We start from the raw sequence: 15,795 nt of genomic DNA on the forward strand, positions 1-15,795 counted from the left end.
ATAAAATTTTTTTACAACTGTTTTTTCAAAAATTCCATCAAAGGAAAATCTTTCTAGACGTATGTAAGTCTGCCCCTGCTTATGCCTAATCTTGAGGAAATAGGTGTTCTAATTTGATTTCTTTGGTATTTTAAAAAAAACTTCTTTTCTTTAATATATGAAACACGTCTCTCGAACGACAAATAAACTTACGAAAATACCATTTTTACAACTGTTTTTTTCAAAAATTCCATCAAAGGAAAATTTTTCTAGACGTATGTACGCCCACCCCTGCTTATGCCTAATTTTGAGGAAAACATGTGTTATAATTTTATTTGTTTGGTATTTTTAGAAAACCTTATTTTCTTTAACATATGAAACACGTCTCTCAAATGACAAATAAACTTACAAAAATACCTTTTTTACAACTGTTTTTTCAAAAATTCCATCAAAGGAAAATCTTTCTAAATGTATGTACGCTCGCCCCTGCTTATGCCTAATCTTGAGGAAAAGAGGTGTTCTAATTTTATTTGTTTGGTATTTTTAGAAAAACTTCTTTTCTTTAACATATGAAATACATCTCTCAAATGACAAATAAACTTACAAAAATATCCTTTTTACAACTGTTTTTCCAAAAATTCCATCAAAAGAAAAATTTCTAGACGTATGTACGCCCGCCCCTGCTTATGCCTAATCTTGAGGAAAACATGTGTTCTAATTTTATTTGTTTGGTATTTTTAGAAAACCTTATTTTCTTTAACATATGAAATACCTCTCTCAAATGACAAATAAACTTACAAAAATACCCTTTTTACAACTGTTTTTTCAAAAATTCCATCAAAAGAAAATCTTTCTAGACGTATGTAAGCCCGCCCCTGCTTATGCCTAATCTTGAGGAAAACAGATGTTCTAATTTGATTTGTTTGGTATTTTTAGAAAAACTTCTTTTTTTAATATATAAAACACGTCTCTCGAACGACAAATAAATTTACGAAAATACCATTTTTACAATTGTTTTTTCAAAAATTCCATCAAAGGAAAATTTTTCTAGACGTATGTACGCCCGCCCCTGCTTATGCCTAATATTGAGGAAAACAGGTGTTATAGTTTTATTTGTTTGGTATTTTTAGAAAACTTATTTTCTTTAACAAATAAAACACGTCTCTCAAATGACAAATAAACTTACAAAAACACCTTTTTTACAACTGTTTTTTCAAAAATTCCATCAAAGGAAAATCTTTCTAAACGTATGTACGCTCGCCCCTGCTTATGCCTAATCTTGAGGAAAACAGGTGTTCTAATTTTATTTGTTTAGTATTTTTAGAAAAACTTTATTTCTTTAATATATGAAACACATCTTTCGAACGACAAATAAGCTTACGAAAATACCATTTTTACAATTGTTTAATTTAAAAATTCCATTAAAGGAAAATCTTTCTAGACGTATGTACGCCCCGCCCCTGCTTATGTCTAATATTGAGAAAAACAGGTGTGTTAATTTTATTTGTTTGGTATTTTTAGAAAAACTTATTTTCTTTAATATATGAAACACGTCTCTTAAATGACAACGTTTTTACAACTGTTTTTTCAAAAATTTCATCAAAAGAAAATCTTTCTAGACGTATGTATGCCCGCCCCTGTTTATGCCTAATCTTGAGGAAAACAGGTGTTCTAATTTTATTTGTTTGGTATTTTTAGAAAAACTTCATTTCTTTAATATATGAAACACGTCTCTCGAACGACAAATAAACTTACGAAAATACCATTTTTACAACTGTTTTTTCAAAAATTTCATCAAAGGAAAATCTTTCCAAAATATCTATTCTATAACATGTTTTAAACACTTTCGTAATATAATCCTAAATCATCAATGTTTAGTTTAATAGTTTTTTTTATTAATTTTAATTTTGTAATTTCTCAGTTTCATATATTATGTACATATAAGATCTGTTTAGACAATTTCGATTACTGTTCTTTAATTATAATTTAGTTATAACACAAAATTAATGTTACAAAGAACAGCAAAGTAATTTTTAATATCATCTGGCATTAACATTCAGTGGTGTTGTTAATATTTTGTAATTTTCGAAATTATCTCTAAATTATAGAATTAATTAAATATATGGTAATGAGAATTAGATACATCTCCCTTATTTTAGTTTCTAATTTTTTTTTTATTCAAGAAACTTTTTTAAGATTTCATACTTTTGAAATTTAAATTTTCTTTTTCTATTTTCAAAATAAAATTGAAAATTTAGTATAGTAATATTTCCAAGAGAGATTTAATTTACATTATATATATATGTATATTTACTTTTATATATAGAAGTAGGAAACCCATATAAACCCCTGTTAAAGTAAATCCTTGTGTGTTTTACATGGTTTTGTTTTCTCCAATTTATAATTATAATTTAAATGGTATATCAAGAATTTAAAAGTTTGTATAATTTCACTATGACTTACAAAGAGACTTCCAAGCAGCAATAATATTATAATTTATATTAAGTTTGCAAGTCTATTGTTTGCTCAATTTGGTAGATTAAATATGTATGTAAACATTTTTTTCATTAACAGATAAGTGTATTTTTTATTTTTTTTCCTCGAAATATTGTTATATCCCCTTTTGCTATAATTTTTTTTGGGGTAATATTGTGATTCATCTTTAAGTATTTTACCGTGAATACAGCTGCAACAAATTTATGAGCTCTTAAGTAGTTAAATTTGTTCCATATTCTAATAACAATATATGAAAGATACTTGAATTTATAACAAAATTTAAAGGCAGTCCAGCAGTCCAATATCAATCCACTGCATCAACACTTCACCATGTAACGCCATTTTTATTTGCTTTTTTATTGACAAAAAATTATCATTGTTTTTCTACTTCTGGTTTTTGTTTTTTCACGGTACTTTTTAGTTTTCTACGAAAGATTTGTTTTTTAAAAAAACAACCACTCACTTCTGCTAATGACGTTGATTATTACGGTTCATTCTTATGAGTTTTTAAATATGCTTACACATTAAAATAGTATTAGTTCTGATGAATTAGTGAATAACGACTTACAACATGTCCTTCATATATTTTTGGCAAAAAACATGTTCTTCTTATAAATGTCAATATATAAGTGACAAAATCACAATGTAAATGTTGGGAAATTACATGAGGAACATATAAGTTAAAGCAAAAATCTGTATTATTTGGAAGTTCTTGCTTTGTCAAGACATCAGCTGATGTGTTGAAACTTCTTCCTACCCATTCAAAATCAATGTAACTTCTCGGATCCAATTAGGTGAATATTATATCACTTGGAAGAGTGGAGAGAATCCAAGGAACCGTGAAGATTGGGTTGGTCAATGACACCATTTGTGACACCACCAAAACAACCATCAGAACGAAACAACCATCAGAACGAAACAACCATCAAAGAACCATCATCTTCACTAATTCTTCTCTACTTAGCTGAAAACACTAGAAGTGCTTAATTTTCAAAGATCATTTATGTTTATTTTTAGTTTTTAATGAAATGAAAAGCAAAAACTACTGAAAACTAGCTAATATAAGTTACACCTAAACGAATAAAACAAACAAACATTTGGGTTATATACCAATGGCTGAAAGGGAAGTGATCTATATTTTTTTTTTGAACTCCACTATTCACGAAAATTATTGGGATTTATCTTGACCATTCCATTATACACGGTTTAAATAGCAAAATTGTTTGAGTTTTGCACAATTCTAAAATTGTCAAAAACACCCATCATCAAATCTAAGGGTATTGGTTGAATTGAAATACATTTTTTATTTGCACCACAATTATGAACGTTAACAATTCCAAAGAGTCGAGGGTAAAGTAATTCTTGCCAGTTACAAGCAACAATAAAATTAAAATGTTGGAGCCTTTATGCTTCTGAGATATCAACGTTGTCCAAAGCTTCTTCTGGTGATGATGATGCGTCTTGGAGACCTTCAGAAGTTTCATCCGACGGCTGAGATTCATGTTTAGCAGCAGCCTGCAAAACCCGGCTTCGAACATCTGAGGAAGAAGGTGAAGTTGGGAGGCCAACACCATTTGTCTCAAGCTTTCCTGCAGCCCATGAGAAAGCTTGAGCTCCAAGTTTCACCGGTGCAAACAACAGCCTTGAAGAAGAGGAAGAAGAAGAAAAGAAACAATCTTTGTTAAGACTATGCAGAGGTTTTTCTAAAGTTTTATTATGAGCAAGGATGGCACTTTTATACCTCACGTCTTGCTTGAAGTCTTCGGAGTCATCATATGAAGAAAGTCGTTGGTAAATAGTCTGCATAATGTATGGGACTTGAGAAACAAAGAAACGATAGTTTAACTGGTAAAACTTAGAATTCAGTTAATGGCAGTAAATACAATACCAAACCAAGGCCAATGACAGCTATGAGTTGCAGTGTTTTCTCCCACTCTGCGATAGATATAACAATCATGTTAATTACTGCAATGTTGAAAGCGAGAAGAAGAGATTTATAAAAGTGAAAATGAGAAAAAAATTAAGCGCACCGAACAATGCATACAGTGCTGCGAAAACCCCCTGCATAGACCGCATTGCCTTAGATCATGATAGGGTTAATATATTTTGGGAAAAGGAAATATAGAACTAGAAACATACCACACCAACTCCAACAACTTGCAATGGAGAAGGATTTATGTCCTCAAGAATCGCCTCAGCCTCCTGAAAATCAATCAGGAATCAGGATGTACTTAACTTTCTCAAGAAATTATTTTCGAGTAGTTTCATTTCATCCGAATCAGTAGTCCAAAATAATTATATACATATAGTAACGCCAATAGCAACGGGAGAAAGCTGATTGATAGATACCTCATTGAGGATGGTAATTGTTGTCTCAGGTTTTGGCTCTTTCACACGTAGACCTTCCTTAACCCATGATCTATACCCACCTTGCAACAAGTATGGTCTCTGTCACATTATAAGCAAACAAAGGAGAGCTTAGTCAGAAATATTTTACGGTAACTATAGTACTCAAAGTGAGTTAAACCCAAATTATGTGCCTTGATCCCAAGTTTTCTTAAGGCTCTTGCAATGCCCTTAGAGCGAGTTCCATCAGCATCCATAACAATAACCTTGGACCTGTCCTATAAACAGCAGCGTAAGCAAAGTTTATGAGATGTCAGCATACTTTAGAAACTGAAACTCCACCAATATATTGCTTGGGTATGCACAAAACCATAGCAAGTTACGAAAGAGGCATGAAGGTGGCATACCTGAACTGATTTTAAGTTCTTGATGATAACTGCTGTCAAGATATCGTCAACTTCATTTCCACCTTTCAGTAACCGTTTAACAGCACCGTCAACCTTTAACGTGAATCAAGAACAAAAACCTTAAAACTGTGAAGAAATGAAGTTTCTATATATTTATTCAGTGTGGTCAACAAGAATGCGTATGCTGAAACTAACCTCAGGCAGGGTCACACTAGAATATCGAAAACGAGCTGCTCTCCGCAGATCAGGGATTCCATCTTTCTCTCTCAAGGCCTTCAAAATACGGTAGCCGAGATGAATCTTTTTTCTTTCAACTCAAAGTCCTTGATGAAAATTATGTGAAAGAAAAAGGCCAAATTGTGGAGAGTACTGAAAAAGTTAATGAACTTGATGGAAACTTAAGACCGTCTTACTTCAGGCCTGACATCTACGAGCACTGGCTTTTCTTTTGATGTTAAAAGCTCAAGAGTTGACTTTGGAGACAAATCTCCAGCATACCCACCATATGTCCAAACCCGATATAGAACCCTGCAAATATCTGGTGGAAAATATAAATTCTTCTATATACTTCATTGTTCTTCTCTCAATAAATGCATGTATGATATTCATTCGTAAGAAAATCCGTGTACCAAAAGGTTCCTGTGGTGCCTACGAAGAGAAAAAGGTGAATGATTGGATCATCTGGATCCAAGCCGAAATTTCTCTCCAGACCTCCAATGGCAACATATACCTGTTCATCATGACGCTGTTAGTAACACGTGGTCCATTTACTCCCAGAAAAACATAAATGGAGCCTCCAGTGTAAAAGACAAAGCACCTGCTCCAAGACAGCTCCCAGGGGCCTCAATACTTTAAGAGCAACAGCTTCCGATGAGGTAAGCACATTCTTAACATCTTCAGGAAGTAACTGCTTTGCCGATCCATAAGAATACACAGCAAAAGAAACTCCTTTTGCAACAGAACTCTCTGCAATACTAACTGATTGCCTCAACAGATCAATGGCTAAATATCCTGCTCTGTTTGAAGCATCCTTCAAGCCAGCGGAAAAGCTCGAGAATTTATCTCCAGCTACATCTCCTGTTTGGTCTAGAGTAGAAAACGCAGTGTTAAATGCACTATCTACAGCTTCAGAAGCAGTCTTTGTAATGGATGTCACGGAAGAGGAGAATGAATCCAAAGTGTTCTTTACAGCATTTTCTCCTTGGTTTAGCGAAGAGCTGAAAGACTCCTTCACCCCAGAAGAAAAGTCTTCAAAGCTAGCTTTCGCATCGGGAAGTGATCCATCTAGAGCATCGGGTAGAGAGACAGAAGTATCAGGAGATATATCAGGAGTTGATATTGTTCCCGGCTCAACCGAGACTATAAGGTTACTGCTGTTTTCGGTTGAAGTCTCAGCAGCAATATTATCAACAGGGGAAACATCTGATACGACAGCTTCATCAGGTGAAACATCTACTGCACTTTCTACATATGTCAGCCCCCCATTTTTTACAGCTTCTCTCATGTCATAGACCGTGTAGTTTATCCTGTTCAACTCATTCTGGTGCAGACTACTTAATAACTCGGTGGACACTGGTTGTTCAGTGGCAAAACTCCCCATGGCTCGGGTCCCCCAGACCTTGGGCAGGTGGGTTCCATTAGAGTTACCAAAGAAGGCATTATCACCAGAAATGCATCTGTGAATGGAATCTCTCCTCAAGGAAGAAGAAGAGCCTCGCCATTTGCCAGGAAATAAAATCTGCAGGAACAATCCGTTACGCAAAAGAATCCAAAAGCTAAACAAAGCATACTGGATAAATTTCAAAACTTTTTGTGTACACCAATTAGGTAATCTGCTTCCATTTCTTTACAGAAAAAAAAAAATCTCACCTGAGAATGGTAATGGCAGCTTGCGGCCGAGCACAGGGGAAACATTATGGTCAGCTCTGGATTCTTATAGAAATCTCATAGCTTTCACAGTATACCGGAAAAGGAAAAACAATAAGATTTCAGATACAAAATGACAATTCCGTAAATCTGATCCAGAATAAAGAATGTCACAATGAGACATAAAGGGGTAAATCACAGACCAAGAAGAAACAGTGACGCAACAAGAAGATTCAGACACAAAGACTCCAGCAGCAGATTTACAGCAACGGGTTTCGTTTGAAACCTGCAAATAAGAATACACATTATCCAATTATCCAGTCTGAGCAATGTTGGGAAGGTCAAAAATTCGCGATCAAAACAACAGAAGAAATTTAACCTATCTGGGTCAAGGTCGATGATGGAGTTTCATGAAAATTGAGAAGAGTGGAGTGAGCTTGATGGAAGCTGGATTCCAAACAAAGAGATTTGTGTCGCAATTTGGGATTGGGTGGAGGAAGATAAGTGAAAGAGAATCGAATCGTGTGGCAGTTGTCACAAAATCCGTTATTTCATCTCTCTCTCATCTCTAATGTTTTTTATTTAACGAATGGGTCAATTCGTGATTTTGCAAAACTAATGGGCCAATGTCGATGTTCTCAATAACTTCCGACTCTTCTTTCATAAATTAATTATATCTTTACACGTGTCATACTATGATTGTTTTAATTTTCCGTGGGTTGAATGATAGCCGATTTGCTTCTCCTTCTTCGGTTGTTCGCCTGTGACTTCGCCAATTTTGCATCTGATCATCAACTTCATGCTTCCTTGAAGCTTTGAAGGTGAGTTCCATCTTATGACTAAACCATTCGATTCGACTCGATTTCTCTCAAGTATTTAGCTCTCTGGTTTCTCTGAATATGTATGAATCTTCGATTTACGTCTATAATTTTGCTACTCTCGAAAGTTTCAGATCTCTCCGGGTTTTTTTTTTTTTTAAATCGGAATAGAGACCACGGATTTTTTGAGAAAAGTATTAATTTTTTTCTCAGTGATCTTGGATAATTTTCTAGGAAGATGATCTCTCACTTTGAATTCTGTATAGCGTGCGTTTAGTAAAGCACTGACTATGCTGCATTTTGGGATCCCATTGCTATTTATGTCTCTGGATTTCAAGTGAACGATTTCCTCATTTCATTTTCTTTTCTTAGATTTTTGGTTCCATGTTGATATCTTGATCCGTGAAGCTGTCAAGAGGTCACCTGCTCCGGTCGGTCCTGTGTTCAGATGGATCTGCATCCACCAGGTGAGTCCTACTTTGTGGTTTTCCTTTTCTTAAGATGGAAATGTATCAAAAATTTTCATTGTGTTTCTTTTCGGAAGATGGAAGTGTCTTTTTCTTTTCCACTCTAGGTGTTTGTCATCATTTGGTTGGCTGAATTCTTATCTTCTTCTTGCAGTTGTTGGTCAGAAAACATCTATTGTTGTTGTCACCCTAGACTCTGGTGAAGTATATGTCATAGCTAGTCTGTTCTCTAGGCCTGACACTCAGGTTATCTATATCGATCCTACCACTGGTGTCCTGCGGTACATTGGGAAACCTGGTCTTGATAATTTCAAGTCAGAGCGTGAAGCCGTTGATTATATCACGAATGGATCAAGAGGAGTTTGTAGAAGCTCAGTTTATGGCAGGGCTATACTCGGTTATGCTGTCTTGGGGAGCTTTGGGATGCTTTTAGTTGCGACCAAGCTAAATCCAAGTATTCCGGATTTGCCTGGTGGAGGATGTGTATACACAGTGACTGAGAGTCAATGGGTCAAAATACCACTTCACAATCCACAGCCTCAAGGTAAAGGTGAAACCAAGAATATTCAGGAGTTGACAGAGCTTGACATCGACGGGAAGCACTTCTTCTGTGATACTAGGGACATCACCCGGCCCTTCCCGAGTCGTTTTCCAGTACAAAACCCTGATGATGAATTCGTTTGGAATAGATGGTTATCCGTTCCTTTTAAGAATATTGGGCTGCCTGAACACTGTATCATTCTTCTGCAGGTTCGTCCTCCATTAATGAATTAATGATGATTAATCAGATTTATTTTGGTTTTATGTGAAGTCTCAGAAGCATTTCATATTCTAAGATGAGGTAACATCACATCGTGTCTTCTTATTTAATTATAGGGGTTTGCAGAATATAGACCTTTTGGGAGCTCAGGTCAGTTAGAAGGGAATGTTGCTCTAATGGCCCGTCGTAGCAGACTGCATCCAGGGACTCGTTACTTAGCTAGGGGCATAAATTCATGTTCTGGCACAGGTGAGACGCTCCCGAAATTCCTCTTTTCGTTTTTGTCTATTGTTAACACGTTTAAAAGCAATGGCTGTCTGGAAGAAATGATACATTTGATGTAAATGTGACTCTGGATTTGACTAGGGCCTAATTTTTGAAGTGTATGTGTAGTGCAGGTAACGAAGTTGAGTGTGAGCAGCTTGTATGGACACCTAAAAGGCATGGTCAGAGCATTGCTTTTAGCTCATACATTTGGCGACGTGGCACCATACCAATATGGTGGGGTGCAGAACTGAAAATGACAGCGGCAGAAGCAGAAATTTATGTGGCGGATAGAGATCCCTATAAAGGAAGCACAGAGTATTACCAAAGGTTAAGCAAGCGATATGATACTAGGAATCTAGATGCATTAGTTGGAGAAAACCAGAAGAAAAAGGCTTTTGTTCCTATTGTGTGCATCAACTTGTTAAGAAATGGAGAAGGGAAATCAGAATCTATCTTAGTTCAGCATTTTGAAGAATCGATGAACTTCATCAAGTCCAGTGGAAAGCTTCCGCATACTCGTGTTCACTTAATAAATTACGATTGGCATGCCAGTGTGAAATTAAAGGGAGAACAACAAACAATTGAAGGATTATGGATGTATCTAAAATCTCCCACTATGGCAATAGGAATCTCTGAAGGTGACTATTTGCCTTCACGACAAAGACTGAAAGATTGCAGAGGTGAGGTAATCTGTATTGATGACGTTGAAGGTGCGTTTTGTTTGAGATCGCATCAAAATGGGGTGATACGCTTCAACTGCGCTGATTCTTTGGATCGAACAAATGCCGCTAGTTTCTTCGGTGGTCTTCAAGTGTTTGTAGAGCAATGTAGAAGGCTGGGAATATCACTTGATACTGATCTTGGATATGGTTATAATTCTGTGAATACCCATGGCGGATATAATGCTCCCCTTCCACCAGGATGGGAAAAAAGAGCTGATGCAGTCACTGGAAAATCGTATTATATAGATCACAATACTAAGACAACAACATGGAGTCATCCATGTCCTGATAAACCATGGAAGAGATTTGACATGAAGTTTGAGGAGTTCAAGAGATCAACTATCTTATCTCCTGTGTCTGAGCTCGCAGATCTTTTTCTGCAACAAGGTGATATCCATGCAACCCTCTACACTGGCTCAAAAGCTATGCACAGCCAAGTTCTTAATATCTTCAGTGAAGAATCAGGAGCGTTTAAACAATTTTCTGCAGCACAGAAAAACATGAAAATTACCCTACAGAGAAGATATAAAAATGCAATGGTTGATAGTTCACGGCAGAAGCAGCTGGAGATGTTTCTGGGAATGAGGCTTTTCAAGCATCTTCCATCAATTCCTGTACAGCCTTTACATGTAAGCAAATTGGCACAGTTTTAGTCTACATTTCTTCCATGTATATAAACTGCCCTAAATTATGAATCACACTTTTAGTGCGTAGGTAGATTTTGCTTCATATTGGACAGAAGCTCTTTATCTTTGTTTTTGTTGAGATATAAGATTCCTGAGAGAATATCTTCTTTGTTGATATGTAGAGTTAACAATTTGTTGCTTTCTGAATTCTCAGTCTTCTGATCACGGAACCTTTTTCATGACAGGTACTTTCTCGACCATGTGGTTTCCTTCTGAAACCTGTACCTAGCATGTCCGAAAGTTCCAATGATGCGTCCAGTCTGCTGAGTATCAAGAAGAAGGACATAACTTGGGTACCTCCACTTGGTTATAACATTACGTCTTAGTTCTCATTACTGGAAAATTTGAGCTAAAGAATTTCCCTGCTTTTTATATACTTTGCAGTTATGTCCCCAAGCTGCAGATATTGTTGAATTGTTAATCTATCTCAGTGAGCCTTGCCATGTATGTCAACTTCTACTGACTATATCCCATGGTGCGGATGATTTGACATCTCCATCCACTGTGGACGTGAGAACTGGACGCCACATAGAGGACCTTAAATTAGTTGTTGAGGTTGACTCTCTTTTAGGTCTTGTCCCTTCTCTTTTATTGTTTGGAAGAGATCATGTAGACTTACATGCAAGTAAGTTCAACTGGATAACTGATTCCCGGTAATTATGTTTTGTGGACAGGGTGCTTCGATACCGCGCTGTGCAAATGGTACAAATCTTCTGATACCCTTACCAGGGCCAATTAGTTCTGAGGATATGGCTGTTACTGGAGCTGGTGCGCGTCTTCATGAAAAAGATACGTCAAGTCTTTCAATGCTGTATGATTTTGAAGAACTAGAAGGACAGTTGGATTTCTTGACCCGTGTAGTTGCGGTAACATTTTATCCAGCTGGTTCTGTTCGAATCCCTATGACTCTTGGTCAGGTACGAACTACTTTCCAGACTGAAACTGATGAGTTATCTATTAGCTTCATCATGCTCTTTGATTAGCTATCATCAAAAGACAAAACAGTTTAAATCAAACACCTTTTCTGCATTGTGTTTGTGCTGCAGATAGAAGTCCTCGGAATTTCTCTTCCATGGAAAGGAATGTTTAGTCGCCAACGTGCTGGAGGAAGATTGGCTGAAATTGCAACTAAAACAAACGAAGATGAAATTCTATTTTCATCTTGTTCTGACTCGAACCCGTTTGCTGCAAAATCTTTACAGACTGAAACTGTGTCCACGCCAGTACAACAGAAAGATCCTTTTCCCAGTAATTTGCTTGACCTTTTGACAGGAGAGTACTCTTCTTCTGACCCTCTTCCACAACCAGCGGTGGAATGTATTGCAAGTGGAGGCAATGACATGCTTGATTTCTTAGACCAAGCAGTTGTTGAATATAGTGTCTCTGAAACTATTCCTGGTGGGTCTTTCTCAGAAGATAAAAGTCCTAGAGAGAGTGGTTCTCATTTGTACTTAACTTGTCTGAAATCCCTTGTGGGTCCAAACATGGTACGCTACTTTTCCCTTATTAATTTATTTGGAAAGAAAATATGTTATCTGGAGATGCAAGTACTTCTTGTCACAAACTATTTCTGATCATATGATTCTTTTCTTGGATTAGCTATTCTTCTCACATGTTATCTTTCTTCTTTTAGTACCATTTCTAATGGTAAACTTAATCCTGCATGTCTAATATAATACAGGGGAAGAAGCTTGAGTTTGTAGAAGCTATGAAGCTTGAAATTGAACGTCTACGTCTAAATATTTCTGCAGCAGAAAGAGATAGGGCACTGTTATCAATTGGAATTGATCCTGCTACCATTAATCCAAACTCTTCGGACGATGAGTTATATATTGGAAGATTGTGCAGAATAGCAAATGCACTTGCAGTTCTGGGACAGGCTTCTCTTGAAGATAAAATTATAGCTTCTATTGGTCTAGGAAAGCTGGAAAATAATGTGATAGATTTCTGGAACATTACCGGAATTGGTGAGGGTTGTGATGGCGGAATGTGTCAAGTTCGAGCTGAGGTCAATAAAAGTCCAGTTGGATCTTCTACCAAGAGTTTGGGAGGAGAGGCGGGCTCAGTGTTCTTGTGTTTCCAATGTATGAAAAAAGCTTGCAAGTTTTGTTGTGCTGGAAGAGGAGCTCTTCTGCTTTCAAAATCCTACTCCAGGGACACTGCGAATGGAGGTGGAAGTCTTGTAGATGCCTCTGCTACTTCAATAGGTTCAGACCATTACATTTGTAAAAAATGCTGCAGCTCGATAGTACTTGAAGCCTTGATTGTAGATTATGTTAGGGTGTTGGTCAGCTTGCGAAGAAGTGCCCGTGTTGATAATGCTGGTCGGGAAGCTCTGAATGAGGTATTTGGATCTAACATCACGAGTCATCTTGCTGTTAAAGGTCAACCTTCTCCTAATCAAGAAGACTTTAACTCCCTTCGTCAACTTATGGGTCAAGAGGAATCACTTGCTGAGTTCCCATATGCAAGCTTCTTACATAAGGTAATATATTTCGTTCTTCCACAAAGCCTGCTGTTATATGCTTGGTGTTAAATATTTTAGATGTTCCAATATATCGTTTGGTCCTCTTTATCTCCAGAATTTCTAGATTTGCAACCTTTATCATCATACTGCATCGAATGTTTGCTTTGTGATGAAATTTTATTCTCAGGATGTTGCTCTAGGTACTCCCTTTTCCTCATTTTCTTTTGCTCTAAATGAACTTGCTTGTTCGCCCCCCCTCTTGTTGGTCAATCATCACTGTCATTTAGTATATAACCTTAAGGAAGTGGCGGAACACCACGTGTGAGAGATAAACTTACCGCATCTCTTCAGTTTAAATACAGAGAGCTGTTATATGTGTTACCTAATCCTCCCTTGTCTATTTTGGATGTTTTAGGTCGAAACTGGGACTAATTCAGCACCATTTTTGTCATTGCTCACCCCTCTGAATCTTGCTTCATGTAATTCCTTCTGGAAAGCTCCTCCGTCTTCAAACTCTGTTGAAGCTGTCATCATTCTTAATAAACTTTCAGATGTCAACAGTGTGATTCTGCTCGTTAGTCCATGTGGTTACTCTGATGCTGATGCTCCTACCGTAAGTTGACTTTTTTTTTTCCAACTGAATTCTTTTTATCCCATGCGATTACTTAAGTGATAATGCTACCACAATTATCGCATGATTTCACTCATTCCAACATTTAATGTATGCAGGTCCAAATTTGGGCGAGCAACGATATAAATAGGGAAGCACGGACATTGATGGGAAAGTGGGATGTACAGTCCTTTATTAGATCTTCGCCTGAGCTTTACGGTCCAGAAAAGTCTGGTAGAGGACCCAGGCATATAAAATTTGCTTTCAAGAATTCTATTCGCTGCCGCATTATATGGGTAACAATGCGTCTTCCTCGGCTTGGATCTAGTTCTGTTAGTTTGGACAGAAACATTAATCTATTATCTTTGGATGAGAACCCTTTTGCTCCAATCCCTCGGCGTGCCTCTTTTGGAGCTACCATCGAGAGTGAACCATGTCTTCATGCAAAACGCATCTTGGTCATCGGAAACAGCATGAGGGATAAAACGCTTGCATCATTACAAAGTGTTGAGAGCATGAGCGTAAGAAATTGGTTGGACAGAGCTCCACGTTTGAATAGATTCCTGGTTAGTACCTCAGAGAAATGTCTGGTTCTTTCGCCTTTTGCTATAGCATTTACGTTATAATTGTCACTAATTTTTTTTTTCCTTCTTTCAGATACCTCTCGAGGCTGAGAGACCAATGGACAATGATCTAGTCCTGGAACTCTATCTGCAACCTGGTTCACCTTTAGCTGCTGGATTTCGTTTAGAAGCTTTTAACGCCATAAAGCCTCGTGTTACCCACTCGCCTTCTTCAGATGTAGTTGACATTTGGGACCCGACGAGTATCATAATGGAAGATGGACACGTCTCTCCAGCCGTCTTGTATATACAAGTATCTGTTCTTCAGGTATCATATCTGTCTCTAGGCGTTTTTTAATCCTCAGAAAAACCAATATCTTCTAATGACTTTTCCATGTGGATCTGAAAACGTTTCTGCAGGAACAGTATAAAATGGTGACAATCGCGGAATACAGATTGCCTGAGGCGAGAGTTGGAACACAGATGTATTTCGATTTCCCTAAGCAAGTTCAAGCACGCAGAGTTTCGTTTAAGCTGCTTGGAGATGTTGCAGCTTTCGCAGATGATCCCGCAGAGGCTGATGATTTGAGTGGTCGGGCTTCTCTTTTTGCTGCAGGACTGTCTTTAGCAAACAGGATCAAACTATATTATTATGCGGATCCTTATGAAGTAGGCAAATGGGCTAGCCTTTCTTATGCCTGATTTTACTCTTTCACTGGCCATAACTTGGTTCGATCCACACACTTTTCTTGGTCTAAGATTTTGTTTTCTGTTTTTTTTTCTTTTCAAGTTTCATCTAAAAAATAGCTTCTTGTGTTTGTATGTTCTTGTTTGGTGTTGCAAGTGTTAATTACCGTATGATTGCCCCCGAAAAGATTAAAAAAAAAAAAAATGTTATACATAAGGAGTGATATTGATGTTCTTGACATTGTGTAAAGTTATTAACCATCGTGTAGCTATTCATCGAGTTCCTTATCTCAAACTTAAACACGGAAGCAGATCCAATAATACGAACTCTCAAACTCTCGATCACTCACGAAGAAGAAACGTATTGAACAAGAAAGTGAAAAAAACAGAGGCACAGCAATTAACGAGTTCGGGTCTCTGAGAACCCTACGTTTCGGTCTGGACTTTTCCAGCAATCCACTAATCTCCTTAGGATTACAAAGTTCTCTCTTTCTCTGCAACTCCACTCAAAACCCTAACACACAAGAAAGACCACACATGCTCAGCTTATATACCCAGAGTTTATTACAAATTGATAAAGTCGGTGTTCTCTAACTAACCATAAACCAATGGACTTAACTAAATCCAAGTAAACACAGACATTACCAATCTGGT

General features: G+C 37.0%; 2 protein-coding genes across 3 annotated transcripts; one reads left to right on the plus strand and one right to left on the minus strand.

Moving 5' to 3' along the window:
* Positions 1-3,724: 3,724 nt before the first annotated feature.
* Positions 3,725-7,624, minus strand: LOC18020217. Its single transcript, XM_006402594.2, has 15 exons — positions 7,474-7,624; positions 7,298-7,380; positions 7,098-7,178; positions 6,046-6,966; positions 5,858-5,958; positions 5,642-5,756; positions 5,424-5,501; positions 5,229-5,321; positions 5,016-5,099; positions 4,825-4,923; positions 4,615-4,677; positions 4,506-4,536; positions 4,364-4,410; positions 4,217-4,275; positions 3,725-4,117 (listed from the first exon to the last, which is right to left on the minus strand). Exons 3-15 carry the CDS (start codon positions 7,140-7,142, stop codon positions 3,880-3,882), a joined length of 1,974 nt encoding a protein of 657 aa, XP_006402657.1. The 5' UTR covers positions 7,143-7,178; positions 7,298-7,380; positions 7,474-7,624; the 3' UTR covers positions 3,725-3,879.
* Positions 7,625-7,842: 218 nt separating this feature from the next.
* LOC18020218 (probable phosphoinositide phosphatase SAC9) lies at positions 7,843-15,277 on the plus strand. Of its 2 annotated transcripts, XM_006402595.2 has the most exons (14): positions 7,843-7,915; positions 8,285-8,379; positions 8,534-9,129; positions 9,256-9,388; positions 9,538-10,757; positions 11,000-11,107; positions 11,199-11,369; positions 11,489-11,731; positions 11,861-12,301; positions 12,496-13,299; positions 13,697-13,894; positions 14,011-14,457; positions 14,549-14,782; positions 14,875-15,277. In XM_006402595.2, the coding sequence occupies exons 2-14, from the start codon at positions 8,361-8,363 to the stop codon at positions 15,154-15,156; spliced, it is 4,896 nt and encodes a 1,631-aa protein (XP_006402658.1). In that variant the 5' UTR covers positions 7,843-7,915; positions 8,285-8,360; the 3' UTR covers positions 15,157-15,277. The 2 variants fall into 2 exon arrangements, with proteins under 2 accessions (XP_006402658.1, XP_024012743.1); XM_024156975.1 differs by lacking the exons at positions 7,843-7,915; positions 8,285-8,379 and having other exon boundaries at positions 8,667-9,129; positions 9,533-10,757.
* The last annotated feature ends 518 nt before the right edge of the window (positions 15,278-15,795 follow it).

This window comes from Eutrema salsugineum, unplaced genomic scaffold (assembly GCF_000478725.1).
Source record: "Eutrema salsugineum unplaced genomic scaffold, Eutsalg1_0 scaffold_19, whole genome shotgun sequence".
Taxonomy (NCBI): domain Eukaryota; kingdom Viridiplantae; phylum Streptophyta; class Magnoliopsida; order Brassicales; family Brassicaceae; genus Eutrema; species Eutrema salsugineum.

Bases quoted from the DNA above. Each gene is read 5' to 3' on its own strand.
- LOC18020217 (XM_006402594.2), bottom strand. From the start codon at position 7,142: ATGTTTCCCCTGTGCTCGGCCGCAAGCTGCCATTACCATTCTCAG. The intron at 5,959-6,045 runs GTGCTTTGTCTT...CATGATGAACAG, and splicing joins TGGGAGCTGTCTTGGAGCAG to GTATATGTTGCCATTGGAGG. The intron at 4,537-4,614 runs GTATGTTTCTAG...CGGTCTATGCAG, and splicing joins AAGTTGTTGGAGTTGGTGTG to GGGGTTTTCGCAGCACTGTA.
- LOC18020218 (XM_006402595.2), top strand. The intron at 10,758-10,999 runs GTAAGCAAATTG...TTTTCATGACAG, and splicing joins TTCCTGTACAGCCTTTACAT to GTACTTTCTCGACCATGTGG. The intron at 14,783-14,874 runs GTATCATATCTG...ACGTTTCTGCAG, and splicing joins TACAAGTATCTGTTCTTCAG to GAACAGTATAAAATGGTGAC.